Source organism: Triticum urartu, chromosome 7, assembly GCF_003073215.2.
Source record: "Triticum urartu cultivar G1812 chromosome 7, Tu2.1, whole genome shotgun sequence".
NCBI classification, from domain to species: Eukaryota; Viridiplantae; Streptophyta; class Magnoliopsida; order Poales; family Poaceae; genus Triticum; species Triticum urartu.
The window spans coordinates 421503918-421531447 of NC_053028.1; the positions used below are offsets into that span (position 1 = coordinate 421503918).

General features: G+C 48.2%; 1 protein-coding gene across 1 annotated transcript; it reads right to left on the minus strand.

Moving 5' to 3' along the window:
* Window positions 1-10547: 10547 nt before the first annotated feature.
* LOC125524349 (probable calcium-binding protein CML32) lies at window positions 10548-11528 on the minus strand. The gene has a single exon (XM_048689414.1). It carries the CDS (start codon window positions 11409-11411, stop codon window positions 10821-10823), a length of 591 nt encoding a protein of 196 aa, XP_048545371.1. The 5' UTR covers window positions 11412-11528; the 3' UTR covers window positions 10548-10820.
* Between the last annotated feature and the right edge of the window lie 16002 nt (window positions 11529-27530).

Genomic DNA, 27530 nt, shown 5'->3' on the forward strand with positions numbered 1-27530 from the left:
TTCATGGAAGAGTGACTTGACTGCAAGTTTCTTAAGAAGGTGATTCTTTTGAGGTCCAAGCTACCAATCTTTTTCAGTTTACAAACATTCTTCCAAGCAGTTAAGTATTTAGACATGTACACATTTCCAAAATGGCTCAAAAGAAATCATGAAAGAAGGCATTGATAGTTCTTAGCACAATTTTAGGTATTTGGAAAACATATATAGAAAGAAATAGTCGAAGAATCTATTACAATAGAAAGTAAAATTAGATGGTCACCCTTTGAAATAAGTCTGCGCACTAGACAGAGAGAAATTTTCGGCATCATTCTATAACGGGGAGAAAAGCATTGGGCGGCAGCCCAATGGGACATAGTAGAAGTCCCAAGTATATTTGAGGGAAGGCTACAATGGTCTAGTCTAGAGTGTTAGTAATTTCATGTGCAACGTCTAGCAAGGTTTTTCATGGGCACAAAAGGTGGTTTTTGAAGAAGTTAAGGTTTAGGATGGTGGCAGAGGCAACTTCAGTGAGGATATCCTTCAGATTTAAAGCAGCTTTAGGGGAGGTGCGGGCTATTACAAGGGTGTCATCAGCATGTTTTCACAAGTTAATTTTGGAAGGAGGGCCCATCACCAGGATTGGCAACACCAGCCAAAGCAAGGCTAGGTGGTGCCAAAGCTCTAACCACATCCAAATGAACATGTTGGAGTTCACCAACAGCTTAATATTATGTCCCACGAATCCTCTAGAAATTAATACTGACTATTTTTTATTGCTGTTGGATGGTCCCACACCCCCCTTGAAAGAGGTTGCACTCTAATCCCAAAGGAGATCTCTTCCTTAAAGGCTTGCTCTTCCCCAATAACCCCCTCACCAATCACTGTCAGTGAAGGAAATATGCCCTGGAGGCAATAATAAAGTTATTATTTATTTCCTTATATCATGATAAATGTTTATTATTCATGCTAGAATTGTATTAACCGGAAACATGATACATGTGTGAATACATAGACAAACAAAGTGTCACTAGTATGCCTCTACCAGACTAGCTCGTTAATCAAAGATGGTTATGTTTCCTAGCCATAGACATGAGTTTTCATTTGATTAACGGGATCACATCATTAGGAGAATGATGTGATTGACTTGACCCATTCCGTTAGCTTAACACTTGATCGTTTAGTTTGTTGCTATTGCTTTCTTCATGACTTATACATGTTCCTGTGACTATGAGATTATGCAGCTCCCGTTTATCGGAGGAACACTTTGTGTGCTACCAAACGTCACAACGTAACTGGGTGATTATAAAGGTGCTCTACAGGTGTCTCCAAAGGTACTTGTTGGGTTGGCGTATTTCGAGATTAGGATTTGTCACTCCGATTGTCGGAGAGGTATCTCTGGGCCCACTCGGTAATACACATCACTTAAGCCTTGCAAGCATTGCAACTAATGAGTTAGTTGCGAGATGATGTATTACGGAACGAGTAAAGAGACTTGCCAGTAACGAGATTGAACTAGGTATTGAGATACCGACGATCGAATCTCGGGCAAGTAACATACCAATGACAAAGGGAAGAACGTATGTTGTTATGCGGTTTGACCGATAAAGATCTTCGTAGAATATGTAGGAGCCAATATGAGCATCCAGGTTCAACTATTGGTTATTGACTGGAGACATGTCTCGGTCATGTCTACATAGTTCTCGAACCCGTAGGGTCCGCACGCTTAAAGTTCGATGACGATTATATTATGAGTTTATATGTTTTGATGTACAGAAGGTAGTTCGGAGTCCCGAATATGATCACGGACATGACGAGGAGTCTCGAAATGGTTGAGACATGAAGATTGATATATTGTACGACTATATTCGGACACCGGAATGGTTCCGGGGGTTATCGGATATATACCGGAGTACCGGAGGGTTACCGGAACCCCACCGGAGGTTAATGGGCCTCATGGGCCCAATTGGTGGAAGAGGAGAGGCGGCCAAGGGGCAGCCGCGCGCCCCTCCCCTCCCAAGTCCGAATTGGACTAGGAAGGGGGGCGGCGCCCCCTTTCCTTTCTCCCTCTTTCTCCTTCCCTCTCCTCTCCTACTCCAACATGGAAAGGGGGGAGTCCTACTCCCGATGTGGGTAGGACTCCTCATGGGGCGCGTCAAGGGTGGTCGGCCCCCTCCCCCTCCTCTACTCCTTTATATACGGGGAGGGAGGCACCCCCCTAGAGACACAACAATTGATCCCTTGGATCTCTTAGCCGTGTGCGGTGCCCTCCTCCACCATAATCCACCTCGGTCATATCGTAGAGGTGCTTAGGCGAAGCCCTATGTCGGTAGAACATCATCATCGTCACCACGCCGTCATGCTGACGGAACTCTCCCTCAAAGCTCGGCTGGATCGGAGTTTGAGGGACGTCATCGAGTTGAACGTGTGCAGAACTTGGAGGTGTCGTGCGTTCGGTGCTTGATCGGTCGGATCGTGAAGACGTACGACTACATCAACCGCGTTGTGCTAACGCTTCCGCTTTCGATCTACGAGGGTACGTGGACAACACTCTCCCCTCTCGTTGCTTTGCATCACCATGATCTTGTGTGTGCGTAGGATTTTTTTTGAAATTACTACGTTCCCCAACAGTGGCATCCAAGCCAGGTTTTATGCGTTGATGTTATATGCACGAATAGAACATAAGTGAGTTGTGGGCGATACAAGTCATACTGCTTACCAGCATGTCATACTTTGGTTCGGCGGTATTGTTGGATGAAGCGACCCGGACCGACATTACGCGTACGCATACGCGAGACTGGTTCTACCGACGTGCTTTGCACACAGGTGGCTGGCGGGTGTCAGTTTCCAACTTTAGTTGAACCGAGTGTGGCTACGCCCGGTCCTTGAGAAGGTTAAAACAACACTAACTTGACGAACTATCGTTGTGGTTTTTATGCGTAGGTAAGAACGATTCTTGCTCAACCCGTAGCAGCCACGTAAAACATGCAACAACAAAGTAGAGGACATCTAACTTGTTTTTGCAGGGCATGTTGTGATGTGATATGGTCAAGGCATGATGCTATATTTTATTGTATGAGATGATCATGTTTTGTAACCGAGTTATCGGCAACTGACAGGAGCCATATGGTTGTCGCTTTATTGTATGCAATGCAATCGCCCTGTAATGCTTTACTTTATCACTAAGCGGTAGCAATAGTCGTAGAAGCATAAGTTGGCGAGACGACAACGATGCTACGATGGAGATCAAAGTGTCGCGCCGATGACAATGGTGATCATGATGGTGCTTCGGAGATGAAGATCACAAGCAGACGATGATGATGGCCATATCATATCACTTATTGATTGCATGTGATGTTTATCTTTTATGCATCTTATCTTGCTTTGATTGACAGTAGCATTATAAGATGATCTCTCACTAAATTATCAAGGTATAAGTGTTCTCCCTGAGTATGCACCGTTGCGTAAGTTCTTCGTGCTGAGACACCACGTGATGATCGGGTGTGATAGGCTCTACATTCAAATACAACAGGTGTAAAACAGTTACACACACGGAATACTCAGGTTAAACTTGACGAGCCTAGCTATGCAGATATGGCCTCGGAACACTGAGACCGAAAGGTCGAGCGTGAATCATATAGTAGATGTGATCAACATAGTGATGTTCACCATTGAAACTACTCCATCTCACGTGATGATCGGACATGGTTTGGTTGATTTGGATCACGTGATCACTTAGAGGATTAGAGAGATGTCTATCTAAGTGGGAGTTCTTAAGTAATATGATTAATTGAACTTAAATTTATCATGAACTTAGTACCTGATAGTTTTTGCTTGTCTATGTTGATTGTAGATAGATGGCTCGTGCTGTTGTTCCATTGAATTTTAATGCGTTCCTTGAGAAAGCAAAGTTGAAAGATGATGGTAGCAATTACACGGACTGGGTCCGTAACTTGAGGATTATCCTCATTGCTGCACAGAAGAATTACGTCCTGGAAGCACCGCTGGGTGCCGGGCCTACTGCAGATGCTGCTGATAACGTTAAGAATGTTTGGCAGAGTAAAGCTGATGACTACTTGATAGTTCAGTGTGCCATGCTTTACGGCTTAGAACCGGGACTTCAACGATGTTTTGAACGTCATGGAGCATATGAGATGTTCTAGGAGTTGAAGTTAATATTTCAAGCAAATGTCCGGATTGAGAGATATGATGTCTCCAATAAGTTCTATAGCTGTAAGATGGAGGAGAATAGTTCTGTCAGTGAACATATACTCAAAATGTCTGGGTATCATAATCACTTGACTCAATTGGGAGTTAATCTTCCTGTTGATAGTGTCATTGACAGAGTTCTTCAATCACTGCCACCAAGCTACAAAAGCTTCGTGATGAACTATAATATGCAAGGGATGAATAGGACAATTCCCGAGCTCTTCGCGACGCTAAAGGTTGCGGAGGTAGAAATCAAAAAGGAGCATCAAGTGTTGATGGTCAACAAGACCACTAGTTTCAAGAAAAAGGGTAAAGGGAAGAAGAAGGGGAACTTCAAGAAGAATGGCAAACAAGTTGCTGCTCAAGAGAAGAAACCCAAGTCTGGACCTAAGCCTGAAACTGAGTGCTTCTACTTCAAACAGACTGGTCACTGGAAGCGGAACTGCCCCAAGTATTTGGCAGATAAGAAGGATGGCAAGGTGAACAAAGGTATATGTGATATACATGTTATTGATGTGTACCTTACTAATGCTCGTAGTAGCACCTGGGTATTTGATACTGGTTCTGTTGCTAATATTTGCAACTCGGAGCAGGGACTATGGATTAAGCGAAGATTGGCTAAGGACGAGGTGACGATGCGCATGGGAAATGGTTCCAAATTTGATGTGACCGCAGTCGGCACGCTACCTCTACATCTACCTTCGGGATTAGTTTTAGACCTAAATAATTGTTATTTGGTGCTAGCATTGAGCATGAACATTATAGCTGGATCTTGTTTGATGCGAGACGGTTATTCATTTAAATCAGAGAATAATGGTTGTTCTATTTATGAGTAATATCTTTTATGGTCATGCACCCTTGAAGAGTGGTCTATTCTTATTGAATCTTGATAGTAGTGATACACATATTCATAATGTTGAAGCTAAAAGATGCAGAGTTGATAATGATAGTGCAACTTATTTGTGGCACTGCCGTTTAGGTTATATTGGTGTAAAGCGCATGAAGAAACTCCATACTGATGGACTTGTGGAACCACTTGATTATGAATCACTTGGTACTTGCGAACCGTGCCTCATGGGCAAGATGACTAAAACGCCGTTCTCCGGAACTATGAGCGAGCAACAGATCTGTTGGAAATCATACGTACAGATGTATGTGGTCCGATGAATGTTGAGGCTCACGGCGGGTATCGTTATTTTCTCACCTTCACAGATGATTTAACCAGATATGGGTATATCTACTTAATGAAACATAAGTTTGAAACATTTGAAAAGTTCAAAGAATTTCAGAGTGAAGTTGAAAATCATCGTAACAAGAAAATAAAGTTTCTACGATCTGATCATGGAGGAGAATATTTGAGTTACGAGTTTGGTCTTCATTTGAAACAATGCGGAATAGTTTCGCAACTCACGCCACCCGGAACACCACAGCGTAATGGTGTGTACGAACGTTGTAATCGTACTTTACTAGATATGGTGCGATCTATGATGTCTCTTACTAATTTACCGCTATCATTTTGGGGTTATGCTTTATAGACGGCTGCATTCACGTTAAATAGGGCACCATCGAAATCCGTTGAGACGATGCCTTATGAACTGTGGTTTGGCAAGAAACCAAAGTTGTCGTTTCTTAAAGTTTGGGGTTGCGATGCTTATGTGAAAAAACTTCAACCTGATAAGCTCGAACCCAAATCGGAGAAATGTGTCTTCATAGGATACCCAAAGGAAACTGTTGGGTACACCTTCTATCACAGATCTGAAGGCAAAACGTTTGTTGCTAAATTTGGATCCTTTCTAGAGAAGGAGTTTCTCTCGAAAGAAGTGAGTGGGAGGAAAGTAGAACTTGATGAGGCAACTGTACCTGCTCCCTTATTGGAAAGTAGTTCACCACAGAAACTGGTTCGTGTGACACCTACACCAATTAGTGAGGAAGTTAATGATAATGATCATGAAACTTCAGATCAAGTTGTTACTGAACCTCGTAGATCAACCAGAGTGAGATCCGCACCAAAGTGGTACGGTAATCCTTTTCTGGAGGTTATGTTACTAGACCATGATGAACCTACGAACTATGAAGAAGCGATGGTGAGCCCAGATTCCACAAAATGGCTTGAGGCCATGAAATCTGAGATGGGATCCACGTATGAGAACAAAGTGTGGAATTTGGTTGACTTGCCCGTTGATCGGCAAGCTATCAAGAATAAATGGATATTCAAGAAGAAGACTGACGCTGATGGTAATGTTACTGTCTGTAAAGCTCAACTTGTTGCAAAAGGTTTTCGACAAGTTCAAGGGATTGACTACGATGAGACCTTCTCACCCGTAGCGATGCTTAAGTCTGTCCGAATCATGTTAGCAATTGCTGCATTTTATGATTATGAAATTTGGCAAATGGATGTCAAAACTGCATTCCTGAATGGATTTCTGGAAGAAGAGTTGTATATGATACAACCAGAAGGTTTTGTCGATCCAAAGGGAGCTAACAAAGTGTGCAAGCTCCAGCGATCCATTTATGGACTGGTGCAAGCCTCTCGGAGTTGGAATAAACGTTTTGATAGTGTGATCAAAGCATATGGTTTTATACAGACTTTCGGAGAAGCCCGTATTTACAAGAAAGTGAGTGGGAGCTCTGTAGCATTTCTAATATTATATGTGGATGACATATTGTTGATTGGAAATGATATAGAATTTCTGGATAGCATAGAAGGATATTTGAATAAGAGTTTTTCAATGAAAGACCTCAGTGAAGCTGCTTATATATTGGGCATCAAGATCTATAGAGATAGATCGAGACGCTTGATTGGACTTTCACAAAGCACATACCTTGACAAAGTTTTGAAAAAGTTCAAAATGGATCAAACAAAGAAATGGTTCTTGCCTGTATTGCAAGGTGTGAAGTTGAGTAAGACTCAATGCCCGACCACTGCAGAAGATAGAGAGAAAATGAAATATGTTCCCTATGCTTCAGCCACAGGCTCTATCATGTATGCAATGCTGTGTGCCAGACCTGATGTGTGCCTTGCTATTAGTTTAGCAGGGAGGTACCAAAGTAATCCAGGAGTGGATCACCGGACAGTGGTCAAGAACATCCTGAAATACCTGAAAAGGACGAAGGATATGTTTCTTGTTTATGGAGGTGACAAAGCGCTCATCGTAAATGGTTACGTCGATGCAAGCTTTGACACTGATCCGGACGATTCTAAATCGCAAACCGGATACGTGTTTTTATTAAACGGTGGAGCTGTCAGTTGGTGCAGTTCTAAACAAAGCATCGTAGCGGGATATACATGTGAAGCGGAGTACATAGCTGCTTTGGAAGCAGCAAATGAAGGAGTCTGGATGAAGGAGTTCATATCCGATCTAGGTGTCATACCTAGTGCATCGGGTCCAATGAAAATCTTTTGTGACAATACTGGTGCAATTGCTTTGGCAAAGGAATCCATCTTTCACAAAAGAACCAAGCAGATCAAGAGACGCTTCAACTCCATCCGGGATCAAGTCCACATGGAAGACATAGAGATTTGCAAGATACATACAAATCTGAATATTGCAGACCCGTTGACTAAGTCTCTTCCATGAGCAAAACATGATCAACACCAAGGCTCCATGGGTGTTAGAATCATTACTGTGTAATCTAGATTGTTGACTCTATTGCAAGTGGGAGACTGAATGAAATATGCCCTAGAGGCAATAATAAAGTTATTATTTATTTCCTTATATCATGATAAATGTTTATTATTCATGCTAGAATTGTATTAACCGGAAACATGATACATGTGTGAATACATAGACAAACAAAGTGTCACTAGTATGCCTCTACTAGACTAGCTCGTTAATCAAAGATGGTTATGTTTCCTAGCCATAGACATGAGTTGTCATTTGATTAACGGGATCACATCATTAGGAGAATGATGTGATTGACTTGACCCATTCCGTTAGCTTAGCACTTGATCGTTTAGTTTGTTGCTATTGCTTTCTTCATGACTTATACATGTTCCTGTGACTATGAGATTATGCAACTCCCGTTAACCGGAGGAACACTTTGTGTGCTACCAAACTTCACAACGTAATTGGGTGATTATAAAGGTGCTCTACAGGTGTCTCCAAAGGTACTTGTTGGGTTGGCGTATTTCGAGATTAGGATTTGTCACTCCTATTGTCTGAGAGGTATCTCTGGGCCCACTCGATAATACACATCACTTAAGCCTTGCAAGCATTGCAACTAATGAGTTACTTGCGGGATGATGTATTACGGAACGAGTAAAGAGACTTGCCGGTAACGAGATTGAACTAGGTATTGAGATACCGACGATCGAATCTCGGGCAAGTAACATACCGATGACAAAGGGAAGAACGTATGTTGTTATGCGGTTTGACCGATAAATATCTTCGTAGAATATGTAGGAGCCAATATGAGCATCCAGGTTCCGCTATTGGTTATTGACCAGAGACATGTCTCGGTCATGTCTACATAGTTCTCGAACCCGTAGGGTCTGCACGCTTAAAGTTCGATGACGGTTATATTATGAGTTTATATGTTTTGATGTACCGAAGGTAGTTCGGAGTCCCGGATGTGATCACGGACATGACGAGGAGTCTCGAAATGGTCGAGACATGAAGATTGATATATTGGACGACTATATTCGGACACCGGAATGGTTCCGGGAGTTATCAGATATATACCAGAGTACGAGAGGGTTACCGGAACCCCTGGAGGTTAATGGGCCTCATGGGCCCAATTGGTGGAAGAGGAGAGGCGGCCAAGGGGCAGCTGCGCGCCCCTCCCCTCCCAAGTCCGAATTGGACTAGGAAGGGGGGCGGCGCCCCCCCCCTTTCCTTTCTCCCTCTTTCTCCTTCCCTCTCCTCTCCTACTCCAACATGGAAAGGGGGGAGTCCTACTCCCGGTGGGAGTAGGACTCCTCATGGGGCGCGCCAAGGGTGGTCGGCCCCCTCCCCCTCCTCTACTCCTTTATATACGGGGAGGGAGGCACCCCCTGGAGACACAACAATTGATCCCTTGGATCTCTTAGCTGTGTGCGGTGCCCCCTCCACCATAATCCACCTCGGTCATATCGTAGCGGTGCTTAGGCGAAGCCATGTGTCGGTAGAACATCATCATCGTCACCACGCCATCGTGCTGACGGAACTCTCCCTCAAAGCTCGGCTGGATCGGAGTTCGAGGGACGTCATCGAGTTGAACGTGTGCAGAACTCAGAGGTGCCGTGCGTTTGGTGCTTGATCGGTCGGATCGTGAAGACGTACGACTACATCAACCGCGTTGTGCCAACGCTTCCGCTTTCGGTCTACGAGGGTACGTGGACAACACTCTCCCCTCTCGTTGCTATGCATCACCATGATCTTGCGTGTGCGTAGGATTTTTTTTGAAATTACTACGTTCCCCAACAGTCAGCCCTCCATAACTTTACCTGTTGAGGTCCTTGCATATTGCACGAAACCTGTTTTGCCAACATCAGTTTCACTACTTGACTTAAGATTAGCATCATTTTACATGTGTAGCTTTCTCATTGATTTTTTTTCCTTTTGTTGTTTTGCCCTTGGGCAGACTCGTCATCACTCTTTTTGATGTCATGAGCATTGTCACTGCATAGTTACTTCGAAGCACTTCTCTAGTATATTGAAATTCATATACGGCTCCACCCAATTTCCCCAACCTTAGCAGTTGGCACCAGTCCTGGATCTAAGCATCCAAACTTGACTCTGACATATGTAAAATTCTTTAGAGTGTTTGGGTATAGAGCCAAAGGCTTGCCCACCATAGTAGTTACTCTGAACACTGTTTTCTTGTTCATGAATTTCATGAAAATCCCTTTGATCCTAAACCATGATTCTTCTAGGAAACCTATTGGTTCCAAATCTACAACCCCTTTTGAAATCTCCATGACCCCCCCACACCTTTATTGTTTTCGTTGGCAGGCTCCCAAAGTGTACCTTCTAGGGCCCGAGCACTGAGGACCCTGACAATGAATTCAGTTTCAGAAGCGGATTTATCATAGAACTCCACTTGATCCCCACTGACTGGGTCCACACATCAAATTCATGCTCAGCTTACTTTCCAAAGAATTCTCCTTGTAGAATCTTGAGAAATGCTTCACGTAATTGATCTTGTGGCCTGGTTTCAGAAATCACTTCCGGAACTGGTTTCTTACGAACATTTATAACTACACGCGTTAATTTTCTTGTGTAATTTCTAAAACTTACAAGTTACAAGTATGAATTTGGTAATTTTCAGAGAAGGGTTTATATGTGCATGTACACATAATGACATTTTCCCTTTGTGGGCCTTAAGCGAAGAATAAGTACTCCCTTTGTGGGCCTTAAGCGAAGAATCAGTACTCTCAAATGTCGTCCCAATTTAGCCGAAAATGTTTTCCTTGGTCCCATCTCATGGTACAGTTTAGAAATATAAATTGCCCATAATTGGAAGATAAGAATGATTATCCTGGCGAGCACCACTAATAAACTAACTAATTAGTGAAGGACACATGAATAAATGATATAAGCATCCAATTTAAGATGGTGTACTTGATTGACGGGAACCGATTCTGATCGCCACCCATGAACGAGACGATGCGCGGTTTGTTGCAGCGTGCGATCGGACACGATTGGTTTCGATGGTCACGCGCCCCACACCGTGATCCCCTTCATCATGCACTTGAACTCCCCAAAGTCGACGCGGCCGTCGCTGTTACGGTCGACGTTGCAAATCATCTGGCGCACGGTGGCGAGGCTGCCGCCCTCGGGGAGGCCCAGCTTCTTGAGCACCTCCTGCAGCTCGGTTGCCGAGATGAAGCCGTCGCCGTCCACGTCGAACACCTTGAACGCCTCCTTCATCTCCTCCTCGTCCCCGCCCGCGCCGGCCTCGCCGTCCTCGGGCACGTCGTCCAGCGCGCCGAAGAGCGCGTCACCCAGCTCACGGTGGAGGCACTCGAAGTCCTGGAACCGAAGCCCCGCCGCGCCCTCGGGGACGTACGCGCCCACGGTGGAGGCCAGGCCCTCGCGGTCGGCGACGAGCCCGAGCGAATCCAGCGCCTGCGCCAGCTCGTCGACCGTGATCTGACCGTCGCCGTTCTTGTCGAACAGGTCGAACACCCGGCGGAGGCGAACCGAGTTGAGGCTGCCGTTACGGAGACGGAACGACGCCGTGGCCGGGGCACCGCCATCCAACGACGGCTTCACCACCGCCGCGACGCTCTGCCTCGTATCCATTGTATGTTAGAGCTTCCTGCTACCAATTTTTGGCGACAACTTTTTTCTTATATATGCTGGCCATCATAACCAACTTGTTTGATGGGTCGAGCGCATTGGGTGGTTTCGCCATGGAAACAACACGTGGCCTAAAATATTTCTTGTCTAATTTGTCTACGGACCTGCTTACAGCAAGCAAAAGCTTGCCATTTGAATTTACTAAACTAGCACGCACCCTTTTTAGGAGAATGCCACCAACCTAACATTCTATACATTCATGCATGGCATGGTTTCCACACTTGTCCCATGCAAACAACTTTCAATCTGGGTACTGTATGCAAATGTTAGTAGTGAAGCAACTCGTGCGTTTGAATTCCATTTTTGTAGATTCAAAATGCAATAACTACTAAACCAAGTGTTGGAGTTATAATATGTATTTTAGTCTTAGGTTCCTCGCAATGAGCTTTTAAAAAATATATCTCATTTGTATACATTTTGACAAAATATTTTTTTAAATTAGCTTTAGTATTTAGACCAAATAAGTTTGTACTAATTGTTTAGTCTCACAACTAATGTTGCTTCTTATTTATGTGGACATCTTTCAATTTAGAAAAAATAATCGCGACTAACATGTGAGAGAGAGAGAGAGAGGAGGGCGCACCAAGGCCCCCCAACGCATTGGTCTTTGCAGCTGAGGGAGTCCTGGACTAAGGGTCCTCGAGCGTCCGGCCTAATGGACATGGGCCGGACTGATGGGCTATGAAGATACAAGACCGAAGACTCTCACCCGTGTCCGGACGGGACTCTCCTTGGCGTGGATGGCAAGCTTGACGTTCGGATATGAAGATTCCTTTCTCTGTAACCAACTTTGTATAACTCTAGTCCCCTCTGGTGTCTATATAAACCGGAGGGCTTATTCCGTAGAGACAATCATAATCACATAGGCTAGACTTCTAGGGTTTTAGCCATTACGATCTCGAGGTAGATCAACTCTTGTAACCCCCATACTCATCGATATTAATCAAGCAGGACGTAGGGTTTTACCTCCATCAAGAGGGCCCGAACCTGGATAAACATCGTGTCCCCTGTCTCCTGTTATCATCAACCTCAGACGCACAGTTCGGGACCCCCTACCCGGGATCCGCCGGTTTTGACACCGACATTGGTGCTTTCATTGAGAGTTCTGCTGTGCCGTCGTCAGAAGGTTCGATGGCCCCATCCATCATCTACAACAAGGCTGCCAGGGGGGGTGTCTTTCTTCCTGGCCAGATCTTCGTATTCGGCGGCTTCGCACTGCGGGCCAACTCGCTTGGCCATCTAGAGCAGATCGACAGCTACGCCCCTGGCCGTTAGGTCAGATTTGGAAGGTTGAACTACATTGCTGATATCCGCGGAGACTTGATCTTTGACGGATTTGAGCCCATGGCAGCCGCTCCCTGCCACCACGATGAACATGACCTAAATCTGTCATCGTACCATACACAGGAGATTGCACCTGTAATCGCTCTGGCCCTGGATTCGGAGCAGCTTGCGCCATCCGAAGATGGGAAGCTTAACCCCGCCACGGAAGCCGCAGACTTAGTGGCGTTGGAGCCGCACACAGACCCAACTTCGAGCGAGGTCTACATCATCGGACCCCCGGATTCATCTCCGGTCACTGGTTCCGAACTATGTTCATCCGCGTCTGACGAGCCTTACCAGGCGCCGGTCGTCGAATTCAGTTCCACGGACATCTTCCGGCACTCACCTTTAGGCGATGTGCTAAACTCATTAAAAACCCTCTCTTTAGCAGGGGACTCACAGCCGAATTATATCTGTTTTGAACTGGGGGCTGATGAGGGGGAATTTCGCTTCCCACCCACCTCCCAATTAATAGCCATTGTTGAAGATCTAACCGACATGCTCGACTACGACTCCGGAGACATCGACGACATGGACGATGATGCCGAAGAGGAGCAGGCCCAAGACCCGCCATTTACCGGGCGCTGGACGGCCACCTCCTCCTAGGACGTATACATGGTGGACACACCCAAAGAAGTTAACGGCGATGACAAAGAAGACCCAATGGAAGATAAACCTCCGGAGACACAGCCAAAGCGCCGACGACAGCGGCGCCGTTCTAGGTCACGCCGTGAGAAAGACAGCAATACCGGCACAGGAGAAAATAATACTCCAGACGGTGCCGAAGACAATGAAGACCCCGTTGAGCCAACTTCCGGACAGGACAAACGGGAAGATGGGCGGGTCAGCCCTGATGAACAGGCCATGCACAAAGACTCGGAGGACAGTGATTATCTTCCATTCTCCGAGGATGAGGTGAGCCTCGGTGACGAAGATTTTATCGCGCCTGAGGAACCTCTCGAGCAGGAGCGCTTTAAGCGCCGACTAATAGCCACTGCAAGGAGCCTGAAAAAGAAGCAGCAACAGCATCAAGCTGATCAAGATTTGCTCAACGATAGATGGACTAACATCCTGGCAGCTGAGGAATACGGCCGCGAGCGACCACCCAAAAGTTACCCGAAGCGCAAATTACTACCTCAATTCGACGATGAGGCGTTGGAGCCCGTGCCATCAACACACAATGCGGCTGACCGACCACCACATGGTCGGGACAAAGCGGCAACCCAAGCTGAACACCAGCCCGTACTACCTCGTTGTAAAGGCAGGGATAAAACAACTCGGGCATATACATATGACCTTTGGCAGAACCTGGACAGTAGAGCAGGACATACCAGCTCGATCTACGGATCACGGGGGTGTGCCCTGACACGCGACGACGGCTATCTATTCGGACGTGACAAGCTTAATCACGCGCGGGCCGAATGCCGCAGACGAACTTCATCTGAGCTACGTCGCAATGTGGCCCAATATAGAGGCGCCCACACCCTCTTGGCTTCACTGATGAAGTAATGGCGCACGAATTCCGAGAGGGGTTTAAACCCATGAATATCGAATCATACGATGGAACAACAGATCCCGTGGTATGGATTGAAGATTTTCTTCTCCATATCCACATGGCCCGCGGTGATGATCTCCACGCCATCAAATACCTCCCATTAAGACTATAGGGACCAGCGCAGCACTGGCTCAACAACCTTTTAGAGAACTCCGTTGGCAACTGGGAAGACCTAGAAGACGCCTTTCGCGATAACTTCCAAGGTACATATGTCCGGCCACCGGATGCTGATGACTTAAGTCACATCATCCAGCAGCCCGGAGAGTCAGCCAGGAAGCTCTGGACTAGATTTCTAATTAAAAAGAACCAAATTGTCAATTGTCCGGACGCCGAAGCCCTCGCGGCCTTCAAACATAGCGTCCGGGATGAGTGGCTCGCCCGCCACCTCGGTCAAGAAAAACAAAAGTCCATGGCAGCCCTTACCGCTCTAATGACCCGCTTTTACGTGGGAGAAGACAACTGGCTTGCTCGTCGAAGCAACAGCACCAGCGATCCAGGCACTTCCGAAGTCTGAGACGGCAACGGCAAGCCACGACGCAATAAACACAAACGTCACAATCATAACAAAAGAACACAAGACACGACGGTCAATGCCAGATTCAGCGGCTCCAAACTCGGTCAACGGAAAAAGCCATTCAAGGCATATAGAGACGGATCATCCAATCTAGACAAAATACTGGATCGGCCCTGCCAGATTCATGGCACCCCCGATAAACCGGCTACTCACACCAACAAAAGCTGTTGGGTCTTCAAACAAGCCGGCAAGCTTAATGCCGAACACAAGGGGAAGGGGCCGCCCAGTGACAGCGATGACGAAGAGACTCGCCGGCCGAATACCGGGGGTCAGAACAATTCCCCCCCGAAGTGAAAACCGTAAATATGGTATACGTGATGCACACCCCTACAGGGGAGCGCAGGCAAGGCTACGGGACGTATACGCCATAGAGCCGTTCCCCTAAAGTTTCGCCATATCCGCCCCCAAGGTTTGGCGGCTCTGATCATCGATCCAATTACCGATGGGTTCCATCTCACGAAAGTCCTTACGGACGGCGGCAGTAGCCTTAATCTACTCTAGCAAGGCACTGTCCGCAAAATGGGCATCGATCCTTCAAGAATCAAGCCCACCACAACTACCCTCGAGGAAGCAGTACTCGGCGTAGAAGCCCACTATAGGGGCTCCGTCACATTGAAAGTCGTTTTCGGTTCACCGAACAACTTCCGAAGCGAAGGCTTGACCTTTGATATTATCCCGTTTCGCAGTAAACGGAAATACGGAACACTCCCTCCGTACGGAGGGTCATACTATGGCTGCCACAGTCGAAGTATCAAGCAGCCTCATCAAGCCGCATATCTCATCGGCCATTAAGCCGCCGACCTCTGTTAAATGGGCCCGATCAATCTCAGAGCTGGAGTAGCAGTTCGGCCTCCGTCGTTCGCCTCATACACCTGCGAAGTTTGTATCACACGTACATACTGATGCACTTAGCATACCCTGGTCATCGGCAAAGGCACAATACGGACAGGCCTACAAGCTCTCCCATGGGCTCCTTTTCTTTTCTTTTCTAACTATTTTTTATCTTTTACCACAAGTGGCTCAAAGACTGGTCATCTCACGGACTCTTTCGGAGTTCGACTTTGTTCACCTACCCAAAGGCTACTCCTGCTAAAGGAGTCCTTTCACCGAGGCAAGGCAGCACAGACGTGCGACAAGAGGTCCAAGTAATTCTTAGTAGACCGCACTCTCTATTTCGAGCCTGTAAGGTGCCTTCTCCCCCAGCCTTCGACCACCGGCATGTCAAATAGCCTGGGTCGTGGCGTTATTATCTGTAAAATGGCAATTGACGTATCAATCAGGTCCCAGCGAACATAATCCGTATTCAGTATTCACTTTTTCTAAAAGAACCGAATCTTGCTTCTTCGATTGTTTCACACAAGAACCTCGACATAAATTGCCAGGGGCTCAATATGGGAACAAATAAATTGCCGCCAAGTCCGAACAGCTTTGTAGCACACTTCGGCGTCACGAGTTCGGCCTTATATGCATCAGCTCCGAATCATGTCTTTGGTCAATAGTTGGGTTGCCCGGCTCGTGTGCTTACTACCTTACGTTCCGCTCTATCAGCTAGGGTAGTAAAGGGAGAACTACTGCGATTGTGTCCTGGTTTATCCGGATGAGCACCTCAGTAGAGAAAGCCGAAAACTGACTGCCATGATGCGGCGAGAGCTGGTCAACCGCTCGATGACTTATCAGAATATTTCGCGATTCCTTCCGTATTACACAAAGGACCGTTCTTCCAGTCAACTATGTAACGCACCGTATTCGGATAACCGCTTACATACCAGGGGCTATATCCTAGACCCACCGTCAAACTCCTATGGCTAAGTGAAAGTGTTAAAGCCCTATAGTCCGATTGCCTAGTTCGCCGCATTGACACCTCCTTCACGGACCAAGACGCTGGGTCAGGAGTGATCAAGTGCTTTTCCGAACACCCCCGTATTTTATGCGATGGGGCTGAAGCCGACGACTGGAGAACTTCCATATTATACAAAAACGGCCGCACAGGAGGAGCCAAAACTTTTAGGCATAGCCTTAAAAATATCATCATATTGTCTGTACAATTTTGGCACATTCACTCGAAGACTATATCCTTTGAGCACTGAATCTCTATTAAGCGGGCGCCCTCTAGGACATCTTTAAAATAATGCTCCGGCGTGTATTTGTCCTTGCCCCCGGGCAGACTCTTCGCTGCAATATCAGTGGCCTTCATCTTCGCCCAATATGTCTTGACACGAGCAAAGGCCATGCGTGCACCTTCAATGCACGCCGATCGCTTCATGATGTCGATACGCGGTACCACATCCATAAGCCGCTGCATCAAACCGAAATAGCTATTCAGAATTGGTTCAGTGGCCACAGCCGGACCACAACGTCCTTCATGGAAGAATCAGATATCTTGTGGAGCTCAGCCCATTGGGCCATCTGTTCGTTCAGCAATAGGGGGCGCTTTGGCGTGCCGAACTGTGTCCAGAAAAGCTCCTCCGTTGCATACCCCTCTTGCGCTTGGTAAAATTGCGCTGCATCGGAGGCGCTCTTCGGCATGTCCAAGAATGCGTCTGGAGAGCTCCACATTTAATTAAGCGGGGCATATTTCAGATCGCCGAATTTAGTCTATAATAAGAAAGGCTTACCGTCCGCTATATCCCCAGCTTGCCGGATCTCCTCCTGAGCCGCCCTAGACTTGGATCGTGCTTCCCTCGCCTATCGTAAGGCATTATCGAGATCAACCGTTTTGTCTTTGTTATCGCTCTCCAGGAACTCGCACCGGACAGTGGCTTCCTTTAGCTCGCGCGCCATGGTAGACATTCTCTCCTCACACTGGCGCCGAGCAGCCTGTTCGGCTTTTACTCATCAGCTGCCTTCTGGGCAGCCACATTACTCATCCGGGCTTTCTCCTTGGCTCGGGCAAGTTCAGCCCGAAGGGCCTCCACCGCGGCAGCACTATCTGCAGTTATGCGTGTCTCAGTATATAATACTTAGCTTCATGCTCATGTTATTATACATACATACACTGACCACCTCAAAACATACCTTGCGCTTTGTTGAGCCGCCTGTTAATAAGCACGACGTTGTCATTCGCCGCATCAAGTTTTTGTTCCAGACCTGCGACCTCTGTAGCATACGCAGTCATCGTGGATGTAACAGCTTGTGTTCCAATTAATCAGATTATTTCCTGGGCATATCTTTTTCGATCCTATGATTGCCTCCTTTTGGATGCCAACCAAAGTCTCAGGGCTACTATCTATACACAGGTGTATTTTGCGTATAGAGCGTAATAAAAAAATATTACATTACGTACCTCAAAGCCTCTTAGCAGGCCCTTGAAAGCTTCATTCAATCCACTCTCCGCGGACATAATCCTCTCAACCACCGTACCCATCAAGGTATGATGTTCCTCCGAGACGGTCGAATATCGCAACATGTCCATCAGTGTATCCGGCGCCTCCGGATCCCGGGAAGTAGCTGTGGGAGTCCGGACTCCCTTTGAAGGGATATGTTTGTCCGACCCTAGAGTTGTCTCCATCTGTAAGCTAGATAGTCCGGGCCTTTATTGTTGGTCTCCACACACCCCGGACCCTGGGTGACCGATGTTTCACCTTGGGGCGTTGTCTTCATTATCCTCTGCACCACTTGTTGATCGGGAGAGATCCTCCGGGACGACACCTCGAAATCGTCCGCCCTATTGGGCGAGAAATCTTGTGGAGGCGTGTCACTTTCCATCATCTCCGGAAGAAGATCCCCTGAAGAGGATTGTTGAGGAAGACTGCGTACCGGACTACAAAACATGTATTCTAGGTGTTATCCTTATGACAGGAAAAGAAACGGGATATGTTTAAAAACACTCTTGTTCACTTACGGTTTGGCTAAAGGCTTGTCCTTACAAAGGAACTGTGCGACAACGTCGTCTTCCGAGCCCGAACCGCCTGATAGGAGTGTCTTACCCCGCTTAAGAGCCTTTACCTCCCAACCTTCGGGGGCGGCCCTTTTCTTACCATGGGGAGGGAGGATGCCAGCTTCTCCTTCTTTTTTATCTTCGGAAGAGGGAACCTTAACCTCTCCGGACACAGTGTTTGATGTACCTTCGGAATGGAGGCCACCTTTGGCCTTCCTGCTCTCCTCATTGTCCTCTTTCACCGGCACCTGGAATGGTGCGGGGACCAGCATCCTTGTTAACACATGACTAGCTAAATCTTCGGGAAGAGGGCCGAACACCTAATCCGCTCCGCCTTCTTTGTCCAGCCCTGGAAAAAGATGATTTTCTCAGTATCTTATCACGGGATATTTAATTAAGCTGTGTTCAGGGATCAAGTGCTTACCGAGGTATCCGGATGGTTGCAGTCAAGGCCGATGTCCTTGGTAGTGTCCGGCCACTTCTCCGTTGAGCTTCCCTCCTCGGCCTGGTAAAACTGCGCGACATCCGACACGCTGCGGGGCAAATCTGCGAATGCTCCTGGAGAGCTCCAAATTCGGGTAAGTAATCGGTAATTTACTTTTACATGCTTGCTCTGCATATTGAATGCCTTACCCGCCGCTATCTTCTTCATTGCGTCGATCTCCTGGAGGGCCTTTTGGGCTTCGTCCTTGGCACTTTTTGCGCTCTCGAAGGCCGTGGCAAGCTCAGACTCTCGGGTCTTCGAGTCAAGCTCCAACGCCTCGTGCTTCGTCACGAGAGCCTGGAGCTCTTGCTGCACCTCGCCCACCCGAGCCTCTTGCTTTTCTCGCTCGGTGCGCTCCTTGGCCGCTTTATCTTCGGCCTCGGACAACGCTTGCTTTAGGGTCGCCACTTCGGTCATGGCCCCTGGCAAATTCATGATGATCCTGTCATTTTGCAATCACACTCTTTTTATACATATCCACAGACTAGGTACTACTTACCTTTGTTCTCCTCGAGCTACCTCTTGGCAAGGCCGAGCTCGTCCTGTGACCCTTTAAGGTCCTGCTTCAGTACGGTGACCTCCGCAGTCAGTGCGGTGGACGCCAGCAGCGAAGTCTGCATATGCATATTGACATACTCATATTAGACTCCTGCGATATTGTTTGATCCTCTGTTTGGCTTTTCTTTGTGAACACCGAATAGAGCATCATGGGCTACTGTCTATGCGGTAATATTTTCCTATATTCTAAACACTTACCTCAAAGCCTGTCAGAAGGCTGGCACATGCTTCAGTTAATTCGCTCTTGGCGGACTGAACCTTCTGGATCACCGCACTCATGATAGTGCGGTGCTCCTCGTCGATGGAAGCGCTGCGAAGCGCTTCTAGTAGATTGTTCAGCGCCTCTGGATGGACAGAGGTCACCGGTACAGGCGTATCGCCCCTCTTAGAGGGAGGCTGCCTGCCCGAGTCCGGAACCACTGGAGGTTCCGGCGCGGTGTTCGACTGAGGGTCAAACTCGGAGCTCTCAGGGGCCTTGTCCCCTCGGCTCCCGGAGTCCGGGAGGCCGCCTTGAGGCGCCTCCGGGACTGTCTCCCCTTGACTCGGTGCCTCGTGAGACAGCACCTCGGCGTCGTCCACAGGATGAGGGGAGGTGGCGGTCGGGACAGGATCGCTATCCATATTCGACGAACCCAAGGAGCCGTCTGATGATACATCGATACGGGCTCGGGGCGGCCTGCATAATCATATTTCAGTGTTAGGTGAAGTAGTGCAACAAAGGAATACTATGACTTACTCTGGTATCCGAATACTTACGACTTCCCCAGGGGCTTGGCCCTGGGCAGCCACTCGTCTTCACTGTCGGCGGCGGTGGTAGAGCAGTCCAGAAGGAGAGTTCTCCCCTTCTTGGACCCTTCGGCCCCCCAGTTGGGGCAGCCTTCCTTTTCTTGGCTCCCCCGTCTGGAGGGGGAGCATCTTCTTCTGCCTCCTTGTCTTCGGGGGAGGATTGAGTCCGACGACGCCTGACGTCGGGAACTCTTTCGGGTTCCCTTGGCCTTCTTGGTCTTCTCCGGCACCGTATAAGGAGCTGGAGTCAGCATCTTCGCCAGAAGAGCGTCTGCTGGGCCTTCAGGCAAAGGAGCGGGACAGTCGATCTGTCCGGCCGTCTCCTGCCAGTCCTGTCAAAGGTACGGGAGTTTAGATCCCGCATGGAGTCAATCTATAAAAAATAAGTATCCTGTGAGAGGTAAAGCAGCTTACCACACTGGCTTCACGCTGAATCCGCGATCCTCAGTAATGGGAGGGGGGACCTCGGCGCTCTTGAATAGCACCCTCCAGTCATCTTCATGAGTTGTGTTGAAGAGCCTGTTCAGAGTTCGGTGCTGTGCCGGGTCGAACTCCCACAAGTTGAAGTCCCATTGTTGGCACGGGAGGATCTGGCGGTGGAGCATGACCTGGACTACGTTGACGAGTTTGAGCTTCTTGTTCACCATGTTTTGAATACATGTTTGGAGTCCGGTCATCTCTCCCGGACTACCCCAGGACAGGCCCTTCTCTTGCCAGGAGGTGAGCCGTGTGGGGAAGCCAGATCGGAACTCGGGGGCCGCTACCCATGTAGGGTCACGCGGCTCGGTGATGTAGAACCACGCCGATTGCCACCCCTTTATCGTCTCCACAAAGGAGTCCTCGAGCCATGTGACGTTGGGCATCTTTCCCACCATGGCGCCTCCGCACTCCGCCTAGCGGTCGCTCACTACCTTCAGCTTGACATTGAAAGTCTTCAGCCATAAACCGAAGTGGGGCTTGATGCGGAGGAAAGCCTCACACACGACGATAAACACCGAGATATCGAGGATAAAGTTTGGGGCCAGATCATGGAAATCCAGGCCGTAGTAGAACATTAGCCCTTGGACAAATGGGTGGAGAGGAAATCCCAGTCCGCGGAGGAAATGGGTGAGGAAAACTACCCTCTCATGAGGCCTGGGGGTGGGGATGAGCTGCCCCTCCTCTGGGAGCCGGTGTGCGATGCCGTCGGGCAAGTATCCGGCTCTCCTCAGCTTCTTGACGTGTCCCTCCGTGACGGAGGAGACCATCCACCTGCCTCCCGCTCCAGACATGGTTGGAGAAGGTCGAGGTGGGAAATGCGAACTTGGGCGCTGGAGCTCGAGTGTGCGAAGGTGGATGAGCAAAGGAGGAAGAAGGCATGGATGAAAAGGTAAATCCTTATCCCTTTATATGGGCGGATGAAACTATGCGTCCCCACTAGCCTGGTAAAACTCGCTTGTCCCCCAAGCGCCGTAATCAATGGCGCGGTTGGGTTACCCACACCCGTATTGATGAGAATCCCGTGATAAGGGGACACGATCTCTGCTTTGACAAGACGTGTCAAAAAAACTGCCTCGCGTTATGTGCGGGGCTAGTTAAAGGAAACGATTCGAATAATCACCAGGCCGTGACATAATGTCGTGTTGCCAAAATAAGTCAGCAAATTGGATTTGTGGAAATATTATTTTCTCTATGGTGGTATGTGGAACTTATTTTGCAGGGTCGGACACTATCCTTATATTCAAATTCTTCCGTGGTATATTCGGAGGAGGAACCCGCCTTGCAATGCCGAAGACAATACTGCGTGCCGGACTCATCGTCATTGAAAGCCTGGTTCAGGGGCTACTGTGGGAGTCCTGGATTAGGGGGTCTCCGGACAGCCGGACTATCTCCATTGGCCGGACTGTTAGACTATGAAGATACAAGATTGAAGACTTCGTCTCATGTCCGGATGGGACTCTACTTGGCGTGGAAGGCAAGCTAGGCAATACGGATATGTGTATCTCCTCCTTTGTAACCGACCTTGTGTAACCCTAACCTCTCTAGTGTCTATATAAATCGGAGAGTTTTAGTCCGTAGGACAACATACAATCATACCATAGGCTAGCTTCTAGGGTTTAGCCTCTCTGATCTCATGGTAGATCTACTCTTGTACTACCCATATCATCAATATTAATCAAGCAGGACGTAGGGTTTTACCTCCATCAAGAGTGCCCGAACCTGGGTAAAACATTGTGTCCCCTGCCTCCTGTTACCATCCGCCTTAGACTCACAGTTCGGGACCCCCTACCCGAGATCCGCCGGTTTTGACACCGACATAGCTCCTTGCAGCTGGTCAAACGAATCATTGATCATCGGCAGTGGGTACTTGTTCTTGATTGTCACTTCATTCAATCCTCGATAATCAACAACCATCCTTAACGATCCATCCTTCTTCTCCACTAGAAGTACTGGGGTTCCCCAAGGTGACGAACTTGGGCGAATATATCCTTTATCTAGTAACTCCTTAACCTGCTTCTTAACTTCCTTCAAATCCTTTGCGGGCATTCTGTACGGTCTCTTAGATATGGGCCCTGTGCCTGGCAAAAGCTCAATCAAAAACTCAATGTCTCTATCTGGTGGCATGCCTGGCAACTCTTCTGGAAATACATCTGGAAAATCCTTCACCACTGGTACTTCCTCCTGTACAACTCCTGATAAGGAATTTACTTGAGTCCTATTCGGCACATGCCGGGATACATACTTGATCCTTCTTCCTTCTGGGGTGGTGAGCAAAATTGACTTACTGGCGCAGTCAATGTTCCCTCCATACTTCGATAGCCAATCCATACCTAATATTACATCCAATCCTTGTGACTCCAATACGATTAGGTCTGAGGGGAACAGGTAGTTACCAATCCTTAATGGTAACCGATCACACCATAGGTGAGCCATATATTCTGCTCCTGGCGAGGTTACTAACATGGGTGACCTAAGGGCTTGGGTTGGTAGTTTAAACTTATCCATGAATCCCCTTGATATGTATGAATGCGATGCACCAGTATCAAAAAGTACGACTGCAGTAAATGACTTAACTAAAAACTTGCCTATTACTGCATCTGGCTGGGCTTCAACCTCCTCCACATTAACGTGGTTCACTTGCCCCCTGTTGAAAGGGTTGGGCTTCTTCCCAGAGCTTCTATTGCCATTTCTATTCTTAGATTCAGGACACTCATTGGCGTAATGTCCGATCTTTTGGCACTTGTAGCAAGTAACGTGGCTTAGATCTTTCTTGGCGGGTGTTGCCGGGTTGGAACGGTTCTGTCCGTTGCTTCCTCCATTACCATTCCCGTTCTTGGAGCCACTATGGTTGTGCGAACTTCCTCCATTATGAGTGTGGCCTCCATGGTTATGGACAAGTCCTCCCAAGTTCGGGGTAAAACGAGGTCTCTGCTGGGCTCCAGAATTATACTTCCCTTGTCCATACTACCTTTTGCGGCTGTCAATCTACTGCTGCTTCCCTTCAATCATGAGAGCTCTATCCAACAACTCCTGGTAGTTATTGAAATTTGCCACCATCAACTGCATGCTCAGCTCATCATTCAGCCCTTCAAAAAACTTCTCCTGCTTGGCTGCAACCGTAGCGACGTCATCTGGGGCATAACGTGCTAGCTTACTAAAGTCATCCACATACTGGCCAATGGCGCGTCCTCCTTGGCGTAAGTTGTGAAACTCATGCTTCTTCATGGCCATAGTTCCTGTTGATACATGGGCAGTGCGAAAGGCCTGCTGGAACTGGTCCCATGTAACAGTGGCTATAGGATAGGTGACAGTGTAATTCTCCCACCATGAGGCTGCTGGTCCATCCAATTGGTGCACGGCAAAATGCACCTTCTCAGCATCTGTGCATCCAGCAGTGGTTAACTCCCTTCCAATCCCACGGATCCAATCATCTGCAACTATTGGCTCGGTGCTACTAGAAAACACCGGCGGCTGCAACCTCAGAAAACGGGCTAAGTTGTCAACTGGGGTGGTGGTGGGTTGTTGTTGTTGCCTTGGTTCTGAACTAATAACTGCATCAAGGTATTCTGCTACTGGATCAACTGGGTGAGCTCCGGTGGAAAAGTAAATCCGGGGTCATGGCTCGGAGGCATATGAGGGTTTAGAGGGAAGAGAATATAATAGAATGAGGTCTCATGAGAAACACTACCCATATGCACATGAGACAAACACAAACATATCACTCAATCAATCAAGCAAGGGCATACAATCGGTCTAGAACTATCGTTACAAAAGTGCTCAGACTATACTATATACATGGTGGAATACTACTACTGATATGGTGGTCTACTAGAAATATTGATCGGTCGAAGACTCCATGATATCTGCTCCAGCTTCATCAGCATAGTCATCATCGCTATCGTCGGGGTCCGAGTCGGTGTCGTCGATGATGATGTAGTCTTCAGAACGAATCTCCCTGGGTTCATCGTCTTCTCCTCCTGACGCGGGGTCTTCCATGAAAACTCCTAGCTTCCTTCTCAGGTCGTCATTCTTCTCCACTAGTACGATGATTTCCTCCTCATAATATTCGCGAGTAGCCTTGAGTTCTTCCTCCAGCTCCGTGATCCTTGTCATTGCCTTGTTCAGGTCTATCATGCCTGCGCACATCTAATTCTCCTAGCGGCGAATATGCCGGTTTAACTCCTGGATGAAAGCTGCAATCGATCTATCCCTCCTGGTGCTGATCATTTCCCATTGCTCATCTCGGCGCCCACAAATCTGGTAGATAGTATCCTTGAGATCCTTGTGGTAAACTTCTCCAATGCGTCCTATGGTGATGTGGGCTGCCATACTCTTTCCTAGACTCCAGGTTGCTGCATCAAAGGAAAACTCTATGGGCTTAGTGACTGGCGTAAATGTCCTTCCTGGAACTTGAACTTGAATCGTCCAGCGCTCCTCTTCTGGTAAAGTGGCGTTGTAAGTCCCGGTGAAGCTTGGTATTCCGATGTTCAGGTACTTAGTGACTTCCTTCAAGTGTCGTCCAAAAGGTGCTTCTTCATTCGGTTGTGCAAACTTGTTCCTTGCGTCCGCCATCCTAAAGAGTAGAAAATGGAGAGGAGTTAGAAATGAGAAGAGAGTAGTGATCAAGGGCTTTAGCTTATTGGTCGTGTCCTACAGTCAGCGTGTGCTCTGATACCATTTTGTAGCGACCAGATCTCAGACAGTCTGATCTATGTGCATCAGTGTCATCCCTGGATCGGTAATGCTGACACGCACAATACTTGAAGGATTTATAACAGAGTAGCAATCACACACTTATTACATCGAATGTCTCAAAAGAGAACTTATTACAATAAATATGGCTTAAGGCCATCTAAAACGATAACATCAGAAGGCTTGGAAGATAAAGTGAGTCCATCAACTCCAACGGCATCACTGAGTGAAAGCCCACGACCTAACACTACAAAAGCAGACACATCCGTGACATTTTGGGCCGAGCGAAATTTTTTTCTATCATACATATGACACTTCTATGACGATAATTGTGACAAAACCCGGTATCATCATAGATGTGGTGGGCTCCTACTTCTATGACAAAAAATCATGACAGAAAATGGGCTTTTCGTCCTAGGCGGGCCGGAGACGCAGCTGCATGACATTCTTTGGGCCGTCCATGACGAAAAAAACCGTGGTAGAAGCGAGGGGGAGGAAAATTTCGGGGAGTTCCCGGTTACGGTGGGAGGTCGGGGGCCGAGTGATGCGCGTTTCTCTTGTACACATATGCACGTGTGTGCGAGGCGTTGGCTCTAACTGAACCCGAGCGAGGCGTTGGGCTCTAACTGAACCCAAGCGATTGCACTGCAGGCTACGCGTTACTGAACCCGAGCGATCGATCGATGGCTGTTAACTGAACCCGATCGAGCGATTCCTTCGCTACTGCTGCTAACTGAAGCCGATGGATGGGATGAACAGTGAGCGTTGCGTGGGGGGGGGGGTTGGATGAACAGTGAGCGGTGGCGTTGCCTCTGGATGAACAGGACCCCATGGTGTGGTGGAGGGCTGGATGAACAGTAGACGATGGAGGGGTGCCCGTGGAGGGGTGGATGAACATGACCCCATGGTGTGGAGGGCTGGATGAACAGTAGACGGTGGAGGGGTGGTTGAACAGGACCCCGTGGTGTGGAGTGTTGGATGAACAGTAGACGGTGGAGGGGTGCCCGTGGAGGGGTGGTTGAACAGGACCCCGTGGTGTGGAGGGCTGGATGAACAGTAGACGGTGGAGGGGTGGTTGAACAGTAGCCGGTGGAGTAGTGCGCGGTGGAGGCTGGATGAACAGGAGCCCGTGGAGGCTGGAGGAGGTCGACGGTGGAGATGAACAGTATCCCGTGGAGTCTTGTTTTGCGGTATGCCGCACCCCTCCCGATGAACAGGACCCCCGTTTCGACCGTAGCGCTCCAACATAAGTCCGTTTCCTCCGTTTTGCGGTACACCACACCCCTCCTGATCAACAGGGCCCCCGTTTCGACCGTAGGAGGTCCGTTTCCTCCACTTTGCGGTACGCCACACCCCTCCCGATGAACAGGATCCCGTTTCGAACGTGGCCGGTCGAACACAAGGCCGTTTCCTCCGTTCTGCGGTACGCCAGGCCTCGTTTCCATCGCCTGTTCCATCCAAGCCCTCCCGATGAACACGACACATTCCGTAGCCTCCCCATGAACATGACGCATTCCATTGCCTCCCCATGAACACGACGACGACGTTGTTTCTCCGTTCCGACCCAGCCATGTACACGAGCCCTCGCCGTACGTATGCGCGAGTAGGCGTTCGAGACCCCGCCCGTATGTACACATACGTGGCCGTATTTTCTTTCTTGCACCCTGACCGCTGTACGTACGTGTACATGCTACGTGTGCGCCTCTACTACGACACGTGCGCGCCTCTACATC

Coding starts and splice junctions, on each gene's coding strand:
- LOC125524349 (XM_048689414.1), bottom strand. CDS start 11,411: ATGGATACGAGGCAGAGCGTCGCGGCGGTGGTGAAGCCGTCGTTGGAT.